Source organism: Nicotiana tomentosiformis, chromosome 4 (assembly GCF_000390325.3).
Source record: "Nicotiana tomentosiformis chromosome 4, ASM39032v3, whole genome shotgun sequence".
Classification (NCBI taxonomy): Eukaryota; Viridiplantae; Streptophyta; class Magnoliopsida; order Solanales; family Solanaceae; genus Nicotiana; species Nicotiana tomentosiformis.
The window spans coordinates 122,008,243-122,028,535 of NC_090815.1; the positions used below are offsets into that span (position 1 = coordinate 122,008,243).

General features: G+C 32.8%; 3 protein-coding genes across 3 annotated transcripts; all 3 read right to left on the bottom strand.

The window, feature by feature from the left end:
- Positions 1 to 625: 625 nt before the first annotated feature.
- Positions 626 to 4,405, bottom strand: LOC104105922 (patatin-like protein 2). The gene is made up of 7 exons (XM_009614354.4): positions 4,214 to 4,405; positions 3,936 to 4,120; positions 3,657 to 3,849; positions 2,984 to 3,145; positions 1,857 to 2,162; positions 969 to 1,144; positions 626 to 848 (listed from the first exon to the last, which is right to left on the bottom strand). The coding sequence occupies exons 1-7, from the start codon at positions 4,358 to 4,360 to the stop codon at positions 776 to 778; spliced, it is 1,242 nt and encodes a 413-aa protein (XP_009612649.1). The 5' UTR covers positions 4,361 to 4,405; the 3' UTR covers positions 626 to 775.
- Positions 4,406 to 5,999: 1,594 nt separating this feature from the next.
- LOC138910472 (uncharacterized mitochondrial protein AtMg00810-like) lies at positions 6,000 to 6,616 on the bottom strand. Its single transcript, XM_070201715.1, has 2 exons — positions 6,190 to 6,616; positions 6,000 to 6,136 (listed from the first exon to the last, which is right to left on the bottom strand). Exons 1-2 carry the CDS (start codon positions 6,614 to 6,616, stop codon positions 6,000 to 6,002), a joined length of 564 nt encoding a protein of 187 aa, XP_070057816.1.
- Positions 6,617 to 13,837: 7,221 nt separating this feature from the next.
- On the bottom strand, positions 13,838 to 17,925 carry LOC104105923 (patatin-like protein 2). Its single transcript, XM_070200209.1, has 7 exons — positions 17,692 to 17,925; positions 16,632 to 16,813; positions 16,357 to 16,549; positions 16,038 to 16,199; positions 15,474 to 15,776; positions 14,178 to 14,353; positions 13,838 to 14,064 (listed from the first exon to the last, which is right to left on the bottom strand). Exons 1-7 carry the CDS (start codon positions 17,836 to 17,838, stop codon positions 13,989 to 13,991), a joined length of 1,239 nt encoding a protein of 412 aa, XP_070056310.1. The 5' UTR covers positions 17,839 to 17,925; the 3' UTR covers positions 13,838 to 13,988.
- Between the last annotated feature and the right edge of the window lie 2,368 nt (positions 17,926 to 20,293).

The window sequence follows — 20,293 nt, forward strand, 5'->3', positions numbered from 1 at the left end:
CACCATGCTCTTCTGCGGTCCGCACAAATGTGGTTGCGGCCGCATCATACTCTTCTGCGGCCGCACAATAATTATGCGGTCCGCACTCTTGTTGAACTTGAGATGCAGGTTCTCTAAACTTTGACTTTTGCACAATTTCATGTGTGGACTGCATCTTGCAACCATCTATGATGGAATTGCTTCATGACCTACGGCCGCAGATGGTATTCTGTGGACCGCACTTTTAGCTTTTGTGTTATTTTTGTCCTTAAGTTCAGATTACTCATTCTTGTAGTGGATTTCATCTTTGGAGCTCATCTTCCAATATTCCTGCAATTAAGTATATTTAATTAGTTTTCGAGAATACAATTAAGCATTTTTGGACTAAAACGAAAGTAAAAAGATACTAATAAATAGTCAAAATCCCCACTAATCAGACACCACTTACAAAAAATCCTGCGTACGACGCTGATTGGTAGAAAATGTTGATAAGCTTTATTACAAGATAATTCAAATTCTGTGATTATCTAACGTGGTTTAAATAGTAAATTATGTAGTGATGATTCATACAGCGATTTCAACTGATTTGAAGTTTAGTCATTGTCATTGTGGCCGACTGATCATTATTTAACCTTAGATTGTATGATAAAGCCAAGAAACTTCTCTTTATTCATAACACACTATATGATTATTATTACACTGGTCAAATAATCAAAGTTTTTTAAAAAAAATCAAAATCGAATTACAATTGCCATGAACAAGGATTCTCATATGCTCCAAACAAATGATGTGCTATTTAAGTTGTATTGTTTGTATGACGACACTTGGAATCCCTGAGTCTTTTTTCTTCAGAAAGCTTCGTTGCAAACCTGGCAAAAATAATATGTTCCATTCAATAATTAACACCGAATATATATACTAATTAATCTTGGTATTGATAGTGCTGTATATGTAGGATAGTAATGTTCAATAGAGACTTTGAATATTACCTTTTCAAAGTTTCTTCATTTGTACCACCAATTTCATGTGGTTCAAATATACCTTTCTTCAGATTTATCCTTGAAACTGGTTTCTTCAATAAAGTTTCTCCTATTTCAACCAATTTGGCCATGTTCTCTTTTGTTGCTATGTCAACAGACGAGTCTGTTCCACTTAGTGTGTCATCCTAACATTGTTGAGCAACATAATTAATATTCCCATATTAGTCAATATAAAGTCACAAGACCAATAACACTCCTATTATTTCAATATTCTATTTGAAAATACACGTGCATCTCTAAACTAAACAGCTCTGTATAATCCATGTATATATGTGCATGCATAATCATGCACAATCAACCTATAATCTATGTATAATATCACTAAAAAAAGTAAATAGTAAGTCTGGCAGGCTATTTACGTAAAGATCCTGGTGAAAGCTAAATAAAGATGATTATATTGTACTCTTCGCTTCGATATTATCAGTCTTATAAAAAAATTGCACACCCGTTAAAAAATATTGTACTTTTTATAGCCTAGATCACATGAGTATATTTCTAAATTACTCATTTCATTCAAGTTTACTTGTTAACCATTGACTTGACACACCCCTTTAAAAACAATAAATAGTATGTTAATTTTATTATATCTCTTCTTAAATATCTGAGTTGATAAATACTCAATTATAACAATAATAACAATAACAAATCCAGTGTAATTCCACACAAGTAGGATTTGAAAATGGTAGAGTATACGCAGACTTTAACCCTACCTAGTGAATGTAGAGATGCGATGAATACTCGACTAATAAGGCTATATTTGAAGGGGGGTGGAGGGGGGGGGGATTGACTGTTTTTTCTATAAAAGCCAAATATCTAAAAACAATTTTTTTTAATTACCTGAATACGAAGGTAATGGTCTTCATCAGAACGAAGAGCTTGGAAAGCAACAGAAATATAATAATCAACCATATCATCACCACCTTGAGTAAAAACATCAATAATTGGATTTGAACCTCCATTAGTTAGCCAACCTAAGATACCCCATTTGGCTGCCATTTTAGCATTAAATTTATGTTCCAGTTTTGCTGATCCAGTGCCTATTGAAATCACCAAAAACCTTCCATGATCACTGGGTTTTATTGGGAAGAAATCTGGATTTTCCGCATATATTTGTTTGGTAACTTCACTTGTAGCAATAAGGGTCTGTAAAAGCAACCAAGTGATATCAATTTCTGACACTATACAAACTTTGAGTTAATTGGCTAGCGTTTGAACATAGATTTGGTTGAAACATGAAAAAATAAGTTTTTGAAGGCAAGATGAAAAATGATTTTTTAAAGTTAAAATTGTGTTTGGACATGTATTTTACTTAAAAAGAATTTGAAGTTTTGTGAGTATAAAATTTCAAAAACTACTCTAGAATTGTTTTTGGGATTTGAAGATTTTATTTTCAAAATCTGACAAAAAATGATTAAAATATATGAACAAACAGATATTTGAAAACAAGATTTGAAAAAAAGCTCCCAAATTCTATGGCCAAACGGGAGCTTTCATTCACTATATACATTCACTATTTTACAACAGTATTTAGTATTTTTTTAAAGTAATTAACCTTTACTCATACAATAATAAAGTCATAGAATTATTTTTCTTCCTATGAAAGTAACGAAACGTTACATATTATAACAGTAAAATCACAATACTTTTTTCATTATAACAGTAATAAAGTCAGGTTGATGAATACATTTTGTTTTTGTAGCGAGTAAAGTTTAGTAACTTTGTTGTTATAATAGCTAATGTTCGGATATTTTAATGCAATACAAACGATAGTACTGTAACTTTATTGTTATGCGGTAGGTAAAGTTTAGTGAAGTCGACATTATATATAGTGGGTAGATTTCGGTTACTTTAATGGGACAAAAATTTTTACTGTTATATTAGTAGATAAAGTTCAGTAATTATATGTGAAATTAACCGCAAACCGCCTGATCACATGTAGAGAAAAAGAAAATAGTTGTACGTACTGGATTGTTAGCTGCGATTGCACCATCAATAAGATTGAACTCATGAAAGTTGCCATCTCTGTCTTGAGTCTGGAACTGATGTGCAGGAAGATATGTTGGAGCAGCAGATGTACTGATGCATATATCTGAAAGCTTAGCATCCATTAATGGATTTTTCCTAGCCTGCAGTTAGCATTTCAAAATTAAACATGTTAATCATTCTCTATCTGAATTTTTTCCAGAAAAATATTAAAGATTAAGGACCCGTTTTTACATAGATTCCCAAATATTTTTTGAAAAAGCTGATCCGAGTGAAGTTTAATTTGAAATTGAAAATGCGTATGGACATAAATTTTGGGGAAAATTTTACATGGTAAAAAGTCCCCTTTTTCAGTAACTCTTTTCCTGGATCTTTTTTTTACATATTATTATGATACCAAAAATCCTATCTTTTTTTTTTATGTTCTGCAACTTTTTTCCTGGATCAATTTGGACTAAATATGCGGTCCAAATTGAACCAAACGTTTAGGCATGCCAACTTGTTATGCCCAAAATGACCCGTCAACTAATATTTTCATGCATTAAATTTGATCCCCCTAATAAAAACTGATAAATTTGTGAGTATAAAGTTGAGAATATAAAGTCAAAATTCTAGACAAAAAACATAGAGCTCAATAAAGGGAGAGAAAAGGACCTCATAAGAAGAGAAAATTGTGGGCTGCATATTCTTGATATCAAAAGTTGGAATAACCACATTAGTCAATGTCTCATGCAAATGAGTCCCTCCTAGTTTCTCTTTTATGACTTTGTGAAGATACTTCCCAGCATACTTTGGTCCTGTTGCTAATTTCCACATATTCGTAATTGTACCAATTCCAAACCAATTCCTAAGATCATGAGAAGCAAAATAAAGTGTCAGTCCTAAGATAATATTAGTGCTTTAACAAGAATTCCACATTAAAAAAAAACTTACATAGTATTTTGTGGGAATATCCTAGGGCCATGCTCAAGATAGAAAGGCTTTATGTCTTTAGCAGCAAATAGAGGACGTTTGTCTTTGTTTGGAGCTGCTAGCATAGCCGTGACAAGACCTCCTGTGCTTGTTCCTGCAATTACATCAAAATAATCTGCAAGCCTCGCATCCACACCGTCCAATGCCTATTCTTTCAAATTTTGAATTTGATAAATGGTAAGTTATCTATTATAAATAAGGGTAGAGAATCGAAAACATCGGAGAAGTGTAAACTTCACCTGGAGTTGAGATTCAAGGAACTCAAGAATGGTGCCAGGAATTAGTCCCCTAATTCCACCTCCATCGATGCTGAGAATGGTGATTAAATTGCCACAAGTTGGAGGCTGATGCTTGAAAGAACCAGATGATGGAATTGCCCTCTCCATTTTTGATATAGCTTAGTTTGATAAATTTAAGAAAAAAACTTTTTATTGATTTTCAGCAAGGTCGAATCATCTATTTATAGAACTTCCCCACCATGTGAAGTTGCTTCTTCAACATGCAACCCAGGGATATGTTTTGGGGACCCACATGTTTTAATTTAATTTTTAGAAACCAATGAATATGAACCTGCCACGGAGCGGGAGTCTAGGAGCAACAATAAAATTATTTTAGTGTGACCTATAGTTTACAGGTTATAGTCGTGGAATCAGTCACTGATGATTGCATCAGGGTAGACTGCCTACATTACCCCCCATAAAATGCGGCCTTTTCTCAGGTCCTACGTGAATACAAAATGCTTTGTACATCGGACTGACCTATAATGGAAATGACCGAGAATATATTTAGAACCCGTAAGACACGTCCTAAAGGATTGATGCAAATTTTGGGACTCATTAATTATCTGACGAATATATAATTGAATTTCCTTGTAGAAAATTTTGATTGGGACGAATAATTTAGCGACCATAATATTCGTTATTGTAATCATCCCGGCTAATTCAAATTCACAATATATATGTACCATTAAAGAAGAAAGTGCTTCATACCATAAATATTTTTATTGATATGGCTCGAATAGATATCTCTAACTAACAAAGTTTGATGATTTTTTTTTTTCTAAACTAAAATATCCTCCAACCTAAACAGTGTTGTTGATTAATTTCTTTCCCACGCCCCTTACTATCCATTTATCCACTGATTTTTCTTGATAAGTTCCATTAAGCGCACTGTTCACATGCAAAATTCTTTGCACTCGTAATTGCAAATGGTATTTTTATACTGTATAGTTGCAGATGCGGATAAAAATTTTGAAGTTTTAGGTTTTCTATCGCAATCTCAACTTAATATACAATAATAATTAGATTCACAGTTAAATATTTATAAATATTTAGTAAATTTCTTAATAGAAATATATGATATATGCAAAAATTCCTGTATTCCTCAAAACCCATATATAATGATTTAGTCCACCCAAAAACATTGACACCAACCCGATCAAATGTGTAACTTGCCCTCGTTGAATTTACAAATATTGGATTTTGTCTCAGGTCATTTTTGTTGGGAATTTAAAACACAAAGAAGGGAAGTTGAGAGAGTATTTTGAAGTCTGTCAAATTGCATAAGAAAAGCTACAGTAGAGGCCTTTTAAATAGGCGTACAACCAACTAACTTAAGCTAAAAATAAGCAACTAATAAACAAAGTGGATAAAATACTCCCACTACTTCTACCATTATCATCCAGCTAAATGATCATGCTAATTAACTGAACAAGTACTAACTTTATAGATGCTAAAAACTAGGAACTAAATAAGCTGTCACTTTGAAGCATTAATCAACACACCCCCCTTGCTTCAAAGCTTGTCACTCCCATTTGTGATCTGAAATACTCATACTTGCCAACGGGAAGTGCTTTGGTTAGAATATCAGCAACTTGCTCATTTGTGCCGCAATGCTTCCAGTTGCTACCAGATTTCGGATGAAGTGGTACCGAATGTCGATATGCTTTGTTCTGCTGTAAAATGCCGGATTGTTTGTCATCGCAATAGTTGCTTTATTGTCATAGAAAATTTCAGTTGTTGTAGCTTACTCTTGAAATAGATCAGCAAGTAACCTCTTTAGCCAAACTGCTTGACAAGCTGATGTAGTGGCAACAACATATTCTGCTTCAAATGATGACAAGGCCACATTTTCTTGCTTCTTTGAGCTCCAAGATATAACACCTGAACCAAGAGAGAATGCATATCCAGAGGTACTTTTCTATCATCCTGACAACCTGCCCAATCACTATCTGTGAAACCAAACAATTTAAAATCTGACACATTAGAGTACCAAATTCCAAAATCAGCAGTTCCGACAACATATCGTAAAATCCGCTTTTCTGCCCCAAAATGATGCTTTGTTGGGTTATGCATGAATCTGGAAACCACACTAACAAAAAATACCATGTCAGGCCGTGTGTGCGATAAATAATTTAGACCACCAACAATGCTTCTAAAGCATCGAGCATCCGTCAAACCCGTACCATCATTTGATATGAGCTTCTCATTTACATTCATAGGTATAGAAGCTATCTTACAACCCAACATATTGAATCTCTTAAGAAGATCAGATGCATATTTTCTTTGCGAGGCAAAAATGCCATCTAAACTTTGTTTAATCTCAAGACCAAGAAAATAGTGCAACAACCCCAAGTCTGTCATTTTAATTTTTTCATCATGAAAGACTTAAATTCAGCAATAAGTGATTCACAAGAGCCCATATAAATCATATCATCTACATAAAGGCACACCACCAAGAAATCAATTTTACCTTGCTTCTTTACATAGAGAGTTGGCTAATTTTTGCTTTTTTCAAATCCATTCTCCTGGAAATAAGAGTCGATTTTGCTATACCATGCTCGCGGCGCTTGCTTTAGGCCATATAAAGCTTTCTTCAACCTGTACACTTTACTTTCATATCCAGTTACAATAAAACCTTCAGATTGAGCAACATAAACTTCTTCTAATTCTCCATTTAAGAAGGCAGACTTCACATCAAATTGGTAAACTGGCCAAGGGAGTTGAGCAGCAAGAGCTAAGCGAGTTCTCACCGTTTCAAAGCGCGCTACAGGGGAGAATGTTTCATCAAAATCAACTCCTTGCTGCTGTGCATATCCTTTTACAACTAGCCGAACTTTGTGCTTCTGAATAGTTCCATCAGCATGGTACTTCGTGCGATACACCCATTTCAGGCCAATAAGATTCTTTCCCTATGGTAAGTTAACCAACTCCCACGTTTTATTCTTTTCGACAGTATTCATCTCTTCCACCATTGCTTGTTGCCACTCTTCTTTTTCAGCTGCTTCTCCAAAGTGTATAGGATCTGAAACAATAAAAGCAAATTGACAAGTATAAATGTCATTAGAATATCTGGGATTTGGTCTTTTGTCCCTGCTTGATCTTCTTGTAGGGATTGGATCTGCTGGAATTGGCTCTTCTGAAGACTCTCCAAGTATTTCAGATGTTACTGGTGCTGAAGGTTCAGCTACAAGTGTTTCAGGTGCATTTTCAAGAACCACAAAATTTGCAGGTGTTGTAGTATTGTTAACATTCCAAGCCCAAATTTCTGCCTCGTTGAACCTAACATCCCTGCTTATAACAACTTTGCCACTCATCGGGTTATACAGCTTATATGCTTTGGATTGAGGACTATAACTCACAAAAATACATTTTTCTGATTTCACATCAAGTTTGCGACGAGATGGAGAAGTATCCAAAGTATATGCTAAACAACCAAAAACTTTTAGATGGCTTACCCGTGGCTTCCAGCCCTTCCGAACTTCTTATGGGGTTCGATTCATGACTGCTTTCGTCGGTGAGATATTAAGAAGATACACTGTTGTTGCTATTGCTTCTGTCTAAAACTTCTTTGGAAGTTCTGTTGCTTTCATCATGCTTCGGGCCATTTCCACCACCGTTAGATTTTTTCGCTCGGCCACTCCATTTTGCTATGGTGTGTGTGGTACAGTCAATTCCCTGTAAATACCATTTTTCTCACAAAAATCATCAAATTCTTTAGAAGTAAATTCACCACCTCTATCTGAACGAAGAGCCTTTATAGAACACCCACTTTGCTTCTTTACAAATGCCTTGAATTTCCTGAAATTCTCAAAAGTTTCAGATTTGAATTTCAAGAAATAAACCCAACTCATTTGACTATAATCATCAGTGAACAACAAAAAATATCAACTTCCACCTAAGGATTCAATACTCATTGGACCACAAACATCAACGTGCACCAATTCAAAATAACTGGAAGCCCTCCAAGCCTTGTTTACAGGAAATGAGTTTCTACTTTGCTTACCATAGACACACCATTCACAAAAATCAAGACCATTAATTTTAGGCAACCCAACAACCATATTGTTTTGACCCAACAATTTCAGCCCTTTAACATTCAGATGGCCATACCGTAAATGCCATAAATTAGCGCCACTAGCTTTAGCAACTAAAGCACAATCCTTCACACCAGATATATCTAAAGGAAATAATTTATTTTGTGTCATAGAAATGTTGATAATATTTTGCCTTGAGTTCTTATCATAAACAGTGCAACAAACATCATCAAACAGAAGAGAGTAACCATCATTCATCAATTGGCCAACACTTAACAGATTATAGGCTAAATTAGGAACATATTGCACATTATGTAGAAGCTTTACATTACCATGTAGGGTTTTGATGGCAATTGTACCTTTTCCTTCAACCTTCATCAGCTTGTTGTCTCCAAGTCGGACCTCACCTTTTTGGGACTCATCAAGTTCTTTAAACAGTGACCTCATTCCAGACAAATGGTTTGAGGCACCACTGTCTATGAACCACACTCCATTAAGGCCATCATTGATAGGAGATTGGGTCATGAATAACTTACTCCTTTCTTCAACTTCCTCTGTGAAATTTGCTTGCTTTTGCTCTGTAAAATTTGCTTGCTTTTCTTCATCCCTCTGCTTGGTCCAGCAATTAGCTTGTATGTGGCCCAACTTCTTGCAATATTGACATTGAATGTTATTTCTTTTTTGACGCTGATCACCAAATTGACCTCTTCCTCTGCCGCTGCCACGACCTCGACCACGATAGCCACCTCTTCCTCTACCTCGGCCACCAGAAAATTCTGATTTCACCTTGTAAAGAGGTTCCCCCTTCACCTGAAAAGCTTTCTCGTCCACCTTTTCATAGGACCTACTGATTCGAACTTCATGGGCTAACAATGAACTCATTAGTTCATCAAAACTGTAAGTAGATAGGTCCTTAGATTCTTCTATTGCAGCAACAACATGGTCAAAGCTTTTTGTTAAACTTCTCAACACTTTACTTACAACAATTTCATTGTTAACACTTTCACCATATGTTTTCATATGATTAACAATTCCAGAAACTCTAGACATAAATTCTTGCACATACTCTTTGTCTTTCATGGCTAAAGTTTCAAATTCACGACGAATTATTTGTAATTTCACAGTAATTACCTTCTTGTCGCCCAAATATTCTTGCTTTAGAGTCTCCCATGCTTGATTGGAGGTTGTTGCTGTTGCAATTCGGGGAAAAATTTCATCATCCAGTGCCGATTGGATGAAAAATAGTGCTCTTGCATCTTTCTTGCGAGTCTCCCGTAGCTGTTGGTCGGGTTGAGCCGGTGCCGGATTTGGCTCAACATACCCGTTCTCTACCAAATCCCATAGCTCCTGAGACTTGAACATTGTCTTCATTTTGAGACTCCAAAGATGATATTTTTCCCTTTAAATATTGGAATCAGGGGTTGAGATGAAGAATTTGTGCCGTTGCTTGCCATAACTTCCTCTAAATTTTGTGATCCTTACATTTTTTTCTCTTACGCTTCACCTCAAACTTTTTATTTGATTGTGGCTGCCTCTCAATGAACCTGGCTCCGATACCAAAAATATTGTTGGGAATTTAAAACACAAAGAAGGGAAGTTGAGAGAGTATTTTGAAGTCTGTCAAATTGCATAAGAAAAGCTACAGTAGAGGCCTTTTAAATAGGCTTACAACCAACTGACTTAAGCTAAAAATAAGCAACTAATAAACAAAGTGGATGCTCCCACTACTTCTACCATTATCATCCAACTAAATAATCATGCTAATTAATTGAACAAGTACTAACTTTATAGATGCTAAAAACTAGGAACTAAATAAGCTGTTACTTTGAAGCATTAATCAACAATTTTTTCTATGTGGTCCAGATGGCTGCTAATTAATAACGTTTAACGTATTTAGAAATTAGAATACTATCATTTTGGCTATATTACCATTGAAACCAGTATTGACTTGGTTCTTCTCCACTCGTTTCTTGGGAATTGGTGGGGCTTTAATTACTTCGCATTATATCAGGACACGTGAAACTAAAGAAAAATTGTTAGGATCACAAAAAAAGATTCAAGAATTATGAGCTGTCTGTTTTGTACGGTTTGAATTATCTCATTGGACTACAACTCTATACAACAACAATAATAACTAGTGAGTCTCACAATTGGAGTCTGAGAAGGGTAGTGTGTACGCAGACTTTATTTCTATCTTTAAGAAGATAGATAGACTGTTTCGGTAGACCCTCGGCTCAGTAAAAAAAAAAGAAAGGTCAATAACGAGCACACCAACCAGAAAACCGAAGTAGAAATACAAAACTAACAGTAGGTACTATCAATATTAATGAAGAGTAAATTTTACAAATTATCATATAACTATGACTTTTTTTCACCAAAGTTATATAACTATATTTTTTCACACAAAAATCATATAACTATGACTTTTTTTTTTAAAACCAAAAGTCATATAATTATGGTTTCTCACACAAAAATCATACAACTTTTATTAACTCACACAAAAATCATAGTGATCAGAAAATATAATTTTTCAGTAGTATTTTTTTATTTTTTATTTTTTAAATTCAGTCTGATAAATAAAAATTCGCTTAAATAGGGATGACCCAACTCGACCTGGCCCACCCGACCCAATATTCGTGTGTGTGTGTGTATATATATATATATATATATATATATATATATATATATATAAATAATACTAAAAGTGAATAGTAAATCCTTCATGATACTTCTATCCTTTTTTGTCAAGATTTTTATTCAAATTGATATCATTTTTATTTCAAGTGCTCTTTAATTATACCTTTTATTTCTTTATTTTTTTATCAGAATCTCATGCATTCCGAACTAAGTTTTTTTACGGGGGAAGAATTCACTTCTAGTATTATTTTAACTTAGGTATAGGGGTATTGAGCCAGGCTGGGTTGGATCATTCCTATTTTAAAGAAAACATATAAAATTAACCGGTTGGCCGAAACTAATTGCATTTGCTAGCCAAAATATATATAGAATGTGTATATTATATGTACTCCCTCCGTTTCAATTTATGTAAACCCATTTGACTAGGCACGGACTAAAAAGGAAATAGGTTCACATAAATTGAAACAGAGGGAGTATATAATACACACATATATATATATAAAAAAAATATTTTATCGGCTATTATTTTTGGGAGCGGCTAAAAATATACTCATATTTCTCATATTTTAATTGGGTAATTATTTATTAGACTGAAAATAAAAGATAAAAAACGCAAAATAAGAAAATACTACCGAAAAATTTATTTTCCGACCACTATAATTTTTGTGTGAGAAAACAAAGTTCGATGATTTTAGTGAAAAAAAGTCATAATTATATGATTTTTGTGTGACATAAAGTTACATGACTTTGGTGAAAAAAAGTCATATTTATATGACCATTTGTCAAATTTACCCTATTAATGGACTACAACATTATATATTTATCTCATTTTTATTTCTTTACTATCATTTTAGGATAACATATTGTTGATTAACTCTCTTTCCAGATTGGCATGACTTTCGGTGAATTATTTTTCTTTCGAGGTTGTATACAATTGTTAGATGGAGTAACATTTTTTGGAAGTTTCACTTTAAGAAAATGGAAAAGAAGAAGAACGGAAGGCCAGCTCGCGTAAAATTTTTATAATATACTATAGTGCTTTGGCAGCCTAAACTTATAAGTATGAATGGTAGGCATAAATAAACAACCAATGAGGTATATTTAACACTAAGTTTCTGACCAAGGTTTGATGCAATCTTGAACGAGTTTAACGCTTACATTGGTATAGTTATTAGATCGATTAAAAGATAATTTACATAATTGTTCATAACAAGGGTAAGTATTGATTTGAAGGATAAGACAAGTAAAATCATTTTAATCTAAAAATTATTTATATTGTTTGTTCCTCCTGAAAAAATAATGTTAATTCTGATTTTGATAGTTACATTTAAAGGTCCTTATTTTGTTTTCTAGGATGCAAGCTATATGGAAAGGTCCTTATTTGGTTGAACAATTAACCTAAATAACCAATCACCCAAGCTTAAACTAAAAATAACTTACGAATGTCTAATATATGTATAATTTATATTTAAAATATATATAATTAATGTATAATCTATGTATACCGTTAGAAAAATAATTAAACAGTAAATGCAATTTGTTAAGTTGCTGAAACTAAATGCACTGTTCATATAAAAATTATTTATATTGTCTGTCCTTCCTGAAAAAATAATGTTAATTGTGATTTTGATAGTACATTGAAAGATCCTTATTTTGTTTTCGAGGGTGCAAGTTGTTGCTGATGGCCACTTCGATAATTTGTAAGCTAAAAATCTACATCTGTTCCACATTTTTTTTAAACACGAATAAAACAAGCTGAACAGAAAAAGATAAGAACAAACCTATAAGATAAGTTATTTGTGGTTATGCTACATATGAGTAATTTGAACATCGCATAATCAGTTGAAAGCCACAGTTTATGCCAATAATATGATAATATGATGATATATGTGTTATAAGTGTGACCGATAGACCTTAAAAATTTGTTATTTGGCTATGCTATTATCGAGTCAACAACACACATATCATGTGAATTTATGTTATACCATATAAAATTTTTCACTTTCTTTTCTTATTTCGATATTAAATTATTTAAGGTGACATGTGCTCCATTTTTCATAAACTTGTTAGCTTAGAAGCCTTTTAATACTGTTAGACCCATTCAAACTTATAGTATTACGTCCTTTTTCACTTTCTAAGGAAGCAATCCTAACACAAATATTTATTTTACTTTATTTTTGGAAAATCTATATCGAATTCAGAAAATTGAGGGGGGGGGGGGGGGGGGGGGGGAAAGCGCACATTTAAGTGACATGATTTTGACTACTGAATTTTGCAAAACGTATATCTTATCCTTATAAACGTGTTCCTAATTCAAACAATTGACATGATTGACTACCAAATTTTCCAAAACGTAATTCTTAACCTTATAAACGTGTTTCAAAATTCAAACAGATTTTTAGCAGACAACAAACACTATTATGAGCAAAAACGTACTATTAATCTGTACTAAAGTTACAGAGGTGTCAGAGAATAGAATATGGAGTATTAGTCAACAAAGCATTTCTTGTGCGGCGTGTGATATTGAATACCAGATGGTTATAAAAAGAACGTCAAATTGAAAGGTTCGTAAAGGACTCCAACTCGTTGGAACTAAGGTGTTGCTGACTTGCTGTTTCTGATTGTTAAACACTTAAACTTAGGTTGTTTTCAAAAGCCAAGAACTTTTGTAATAAAAAAAATTGTACTCCAATTAATTCCCTAAACTTCACATATGCAAAAACTCCTAGCAACCATCAATTAAAATTATAAATAAGATTATCACTTAGGGGTGAGGTGGAATGGTTAAGACTTGAGAGTCTGATTTCGAGTTTGAGCTTTGAAAATTAAAATTTTTTCGATAGAGAGCCTTTGCCTCTTTAGTGGACCTACCTTATGAATGCACGCATGGTAACAAGAATTTTATACTTCATTTTGTTACATCTTATTATAATACACGACTTGAATTACACTATACATCATACACAAATTTTACACATCTATCACAAATTAAAGCTTTAAAGTAAATACAGAGCTAATTTTTAAAGACAAGGATTTCTTGTATGTTGCAAACAAATGATGTGCTACTCTGAGGTTTTGTTTGTATGAGGTGACTTGGAATTCCTTAGTCTTTTTTCTTCTGAAAGCAACTTCGCAAACCTGGCAAATACAATATGATCAATTCAATAATTAACACGAAATACTTTTCTCGGTATTAGTATTACTATATACAACTATATAAGATGGTAATGTTCAGAAGAGAGTTGAATTACCTTTTCAAAGTTTCTTCATTTGTGCCACCATTTTTGCATTGTTCAGATAGGCCTGTTTGCAAATTTACCCTTGAAACTGGTTTCTTCAATAAAGTTTTCCCTATTTCAACCAATTTGTCCATGTTTTCTTTGGTTGCTATATCAACAGAGGAGTCTGTTCCAGTTAATGTGTCATCCTACAATTGATGAACAATATAATTATCTTAGTCAAGATAAAGTCATAAGATCTAAAACTTTCCTCTCTTTTTTTCAATATTATATTTGAAAGAGTTTGACTAATATACACAGCACTAGTATACAAAAATTTCATATTATCCTCAAAAGCTAATTACAACTAATTTTTTATTGCAACCATGAAATTGTATAACCTGCAAAACATGATAAGTGACATGTTACAACAGATAGTATAACAACCTTTTATGCTATTAAAGTATAATAATTAAATTCTATTTGAAAATAGGTGGATCTCCAAACAAAGCAGCTTCAACTACATGTCGACTAAACAACAGCAACAACAATAACGACCTAGTGAAATTTCACTAGTGGGGTCTGAGAAGGGTAGAGTGTACGCAAACCTTACCCCCTACCCCGAAAGGGTAGAGAGCCTGTTTTCGATAGACCCTCGGCTCAAGAAGACGAGACGACGAAAAGAGGCAATATATTAAAATGTATTAAAAGTTTATTCAAGCAATTGTTTTTATGTAGCAAACCAAGACAACCCGCAATCAAGGAATAGAAGCTACCATCCCCGCGGAGATTATATTATCTCTCTACCCAATTTTTCATCTAACAACAAAGAAATTCAGTGGCGGAGGCAGGATTTTCACTAAAGGGGTTCAAAAAAAAACTAAATAATTTAAAGAGACTGTGGCCAGTGGGAATTAAACGAGCAACCTCACAAAGGTTTTGAATCCCCTTGATCACTGAGCTATGCTTTTGGACTGCGTCAAGAGGATACAAAATATAATATATATAAAGGCATAAAACGGATTTTGCCTTATATGTATAGTGTACCCCTTCCATCCCCTAAATCTGCCCCGCCAAGAATAAGATAGTTAAGACACTCAAGTTGTCGAATGATTTAGGATCAAATGAGAAAATCAATCCGAAGAGAGAACCTTAATAAGATAAGTTAATAGGAGTTGCCGAAAGGAGTTCCCACCATTTAATTGACCCTTACAACCTTAGTTGGTCTTAGGCAACAAAGATCAACTTTAAGGACGAAAAGGGCTATCCATCTATTAATACCAATCAGTACTTCTTAGAATTTTTATTTTTAGGCTTATATAATTGTACCTGAATACGAAGGTAATTTTCTTCAGAATGAAGACCTTGGAAAACAACAGAAATATGAAGATCAACCATATCACCACTGGCTTGAGTAAAAACATCCACAATTGGAGTTGAACCTCCATTAAGAAGCCAACCCAAGATACCCCATTTGGATGCAATTTTAGCATTATATTTCTGTTCCACTTTTGCTGATCCAGTGCCTATAGATATCACCAAAAACCTTCCATAATCAATGGGTTTGATTGGGAAGAAATCTGGGTTTCCAGTCATTATTTGATGGGTCACTTGGCTTGTAGCAACAAGGGCCTGAAATAGCAATTACCAAATCATATACCCCTATGAGATGTTCAAGAGCGTGATAAAAATCAAGAATTGAGATAATTGGGAAGGGAAATGGCTTCCGCACAAAAGTGAGGAAAGTCATTTTCCCTCTTTAATTTGATAGAGAATATTCTCTCCGTAAAATTTTCCATAGCAACCAAACTTCAGAAAATGACTTATTTTCTTGTAAACATTTTGGCCATAAACTATAGTTAAAAAAATAAAATAAAAAAGTACTGTACGTACTGGATTGTTAGCTGCTACTCCACCATCGACAAGATTGAACTCATGAAAGTTGCCATCTTTATCTTGGGTCTGGAAATAATGTGCAGGAAGATACGTTGGAGCAGCTGATGTGCTGATGCATATATTGGAAAGCCGAGCATCCATTAATGGTTTTACTCTAGCCTGTTGGCATTTCGAAATTATATATGTTAGTCTTTACCTATATATATATATATAGATATCCATCAGTTGAATATATATATAGATATCCATCAGTTGAATCAAAACCTAGACAAAAACATTTTCACATAAATTCAGAGGTAAAGGGAGAGAAAAGGACCTCAAAAGTGGAGAAAATGGTTGGCTGTAGATTCTTGATATCAAAAGTAGGAATGACCACATTAGTCAATGTCTCATGCAACAGAGTCTCCCCTAGTTTCTCCTCTATGACTTGGTGAAGATACTTTCCATTATACTTTGGTCCCATTAGAGATTTCAAGGTTTTCAATACTGATCCAAACAGTACCATCGATCTGTAATGAAGAGCAAGTATTTAAGATAATATTGTACTTGAAACAAGAATTTAACTAAAGTAGTAGAAATAGAAAAAGTTACTTTTTCTGTGGGAATATCTTAGGGCCATGTTCAAGATAGAAGGGTTTAATGTCTTTAGCAGCAAATAAAGGACGCTTGTCTTTGTCTGGAGCTGTTAGCATGGCTGTGACTAGACCACCTGTGCTTGTTCCTGCAATTATATCGAAGTAATCCGCAAGCCTTGCATCTTCACCATCCAATTCCTATTCATCCAAATTTGAAACTCTTTAAATATAAATTCAAAGTATTAAGCATGTACATGAATACGACCTAAAAGAATTTTTTAGTCACTTAAAACATAACTACAATGGAACAAAAGGGAGGTAATGGGGTTCAATAAAATTTGCTTCGCCAAAAAACTGTACTATACAAATTGGACAAAAACAATTTTTTGATAAATGAATTTTGGATTCTTTTGAGTCTTGGTAGAAGAGAAGATTCTATTGTAGTATCAAAGGGGATTCAAAATTTGCTTTAGATTTCATGTACAAATCCTAAGTCTGATACTCTAGCACTTTTTAAAATCCCTTTCTTAAAAATATCAGGCTCCACTTTTAGTTAGCCATCCATAATATTATCTATGTTTCAAAAAGATTGATATTATTTCCTAATTAGTTTGTTTAAAAAAGATTGACACATTTTAATATTTCCTTAATAAGAAGCATTTATAACCACTCACATGCTATGTCAGGTTTCAGAACAAAAGAAAAGTTTTATAGCCACACAAATACTATGACTTATTTAAGACTACATATCTCAAAAGTCTTCCCTTCTTTATTATAGTTTGTGCAAAGTTAAACTAAGATAATCTTTTTGAAACGAAGGGAATAAGTGAAATTGGTAACTTTAAAAATAAGGCAGACAACCTACTATCCTACGTTAAAATATACTAATAATTTAAAGTTCTACCGCATTTTGTGTCTGTATATATAAGTTAAATCCTTATACATATGACAAAATGGGCGTGTAATAGTGTAACCTCTTAATTTCTGCAAACAAAAAGCATTAAATATAGAGGACATTCAATTAAAATCCTCTTCATTTTAAGAATCTAGAAGGTTACAATGGAAGCTTAATTCACCTGGAGTTGAGATTCAAGATACTCAAGAATAGTGGCAGGAATTATTCCCCTAATTCCACCTCCATCGATGCTGAGAATGGTTATGAGTTTACCATAAGTTGGAGGCTGTAACTTTAAAGAACCAGATGATGATATTGCCTTCTTCATTTTTCCTAACTTGGTAATTTGATGAATTTAAGAGTTACGATCGAATATTATTGTTGGTTTTTTTGAAGCAAGTAAATAATAACACAACAATGCTTAAACTTTTTATTGATCTTCAACAAAAGGTCGAATCATCTATTTATAGCCCTCAAAGTATGACTAAAGAAACATCCCCTCAATGCTCATCAAATTAATTGCTTCTACTACTTGCAATCCTGGATATGTTTTGGAGACCGATAAATTTTATTTTATTTTGAAAAATCAAAGAGTGATGACCACGAACCAGTCAGAGGCGACCTAATTAAATGGCAGGTGCAAAAAACCTTCACGTTACGAGAAACAATTTGAGACTCATATTTATAATTTTATATGAATAGTTTGTCAATATCATTTTAGTTTGTCAACTATAGAAAATTTTGATTGGTAATATAATTAAGATGGAACTATAGTTATCTAGCAAACAAAATATATACAGCCACACAGCCACACCTCTCTATAAGGCCATCTCCAACCCTACTCTATTTTTGCCTCCAAAGTCCAAACTCCATTTTGAAGTCAAAAAATGGAGGGTGATTTGGAGTGACACTATTGATTATTTATTCCATCACTATTCCCTATTATTTTTTTTATTATTTAGCCCTTTTTATTTATCATATTATATATACCTAATTATGTTTATGAAATATCTTCATAATATTAATTTTACATCTTAATTTTCGCGTATAATTTTGATAAATTAATTTTCATGCATATATTATTTTTATGTAAAGTTGTAAATTAATTTGTTATAAGTTATAATTATATAAAAAAAATAACCATCACAAAAATGAAATGTGCAAATATAAAATACAAGATGTTGCTAAGTAGTATTGAAACCAAATTTTAAACTATATGTAATATGTATTAAATTATCTTGTATCTCAATGATTTTACTTTTATTTAAATTATCCATTAATATGTATAATCTATAATATTTGCGTAAAAATTATATTATTTAAAAATTTATGGTATAAAATAATTTTATTTAAATGGTTATATAAGAAAGAAATATGAATTATATGGGATGAATATGTAAAAAAGAAAAAAAAAGGATTTGTTCAATGGAAATAAGAAATAACATTTAAATAAAAGATAATAATATAATATAGAAGAGGGAGAGAAATATAAAAAGGAATCTTCTTTTTTGGAGTAAAAAATGGAGTAATGGTTGGAGTTAGTTTACTCCATTTTGGAGTTACTCTATTTTGGAGTAAAGATTTTGAGTGAAGGTTGGAGATGCCCTAACAACCCTCCTCTATAATAATAATTCGCTATAGTAGCCAAGTACTATTCTTCATATTATATTATAATATTTTCTCTATAATACCATTTCACTATAGCAACAAAAAAATATTAGAACAAATGAAACTATTATAGAGAGGTTTTGTTGTACCTATAGTAGCTAAGTTTTCTTTGGAACGTATACTATTCTTCATATTATGTTATAATATGTTCTCTATAACAACATTTCACTATAGAAACCAAAAAATATCGAAACAAATGAGATTGTTATATAGAGGTTTTACTGTACCTATAATTGTTTGGGCAGCCGTGGATAAGTCAAAGGGCAATGGATACTTGAACTTGAACAACCAATGAGGTATAATCACCAACCACTGATATAAAGGTATGATGTAAATCATACAAGATTTGAACTTCTATAATTAAGGACAACTTTTTTTCACATTATCATTTCGCATGATAGGTCTAGTACTTCTACTACGACTATTTGATTCACAAGTTACTCTAATTCGTAAAGAAAACACTCATTCCAATTCATTAATTGTTTGTGACATTTTGATTACAACTCAATTTTCTAAAACACATTCACTACACTAACTCAAGAAGAACACAACTCTGGTACTCGACTAGAGTGTACAAAATGTAGTTCTTAAGTTGACGTTTAAAAGGATAATCTCATAATGTAATGATCCAACTGGTTATTTTAACTTTTAGAATCCCGTTCCCTAAAATAAAAATTGCTTATAATAAGTGTAAGTAGTAACAAAGAATAAAACAAGTGACTTGTTACAATGTCAAGTTAAATTACATTGTTAATTTAAAATTAAAGTTCTTTACGTCGTTGGGGCGTATATATAATTTAAATTCACCTTGAAAAAATAAGTACATTCTAATTTTGTTCGTTACATGGAAATTAGATGACAGCAATCTCTCTATGAATTAACAAGGAAATGCCATAAATATTGGAAGTAGATTGTAATGTGCCCCCATTATCATTTTAATTTTCAAAAATCATTGAATTGAAGAGAAACTTTGCTTAATTAAGTTATTTGAATTTGAATTAGTAAACTAATAATGATGGGCACTTTGGCTTCAGTTTTTAAAGGAAGAAAAGTATCCATATAATCCGTCCACTGTCTAGTACGCGTTTAAGTTTTTTTCAACAGATGTAGCTTTC

Excerpts from the sequence above, each read along its gene's own strand:
- LOC104105922 (XM_009614354.4), bottom strand. The coding sequence starts at position 4,360 with ATGGAGAGGGCAATTCCATCATCTGGTTCTTTCAAGCATCAGCCTCCA. Across the intron at positions 3,146-3,656 it reads CAATTTTCTCTTCTTATGAG|GCTAGGAAAAATCCATTAAT; the intron begins GTCCTTTTCTCT and ends TGCTAACTGCAG. Across the intron at positions 2,163-2,983 it reads CAATCGCAGCTAACAATCCA|ACCCTTATTGCTACAAGTGA; the intron begins GTACGTACAACT and ends TTGCTTTTACAG.
- LOC104105923 (XM_070200209.1), bottom strand. The coding sequence starts at position 17,838 with ATGAAGAAGGCAATATCATCATCTGGTTCTTTAAAGTTACAGCCTCCA. Across the intron at positions 16,550-16,631 it reads AAGATATTCCCACAGAAAAA|ATCGATGGTACTGTTTGGAT; the intron begins GTAACTTTTTCT and ends TCTTCATTACAG. Across the intron at positions 14,354-15,473 it reads AAAATTACCTTCGTATTCAG|GATGACACATTAACTGGAAC; the intron begins GTACAATTATAT and ends CATCAATTGTAG.
- LOC138910472 (XM_070201715.1), bottom strand. The coding sequence starts at position 6,616 with ATGACAGACTTGGGGTTGTTGCACTATTTTCTTGGTCTTGAGATTAAA. Across the intron at positions 6,137-6,189 it reads CACAGATAGTGATTGGGCAG|GTGTTATATCTTGGAGCTCA; the intron begins GTTGTCAGGATG and ends CTCTTGGTTCAG.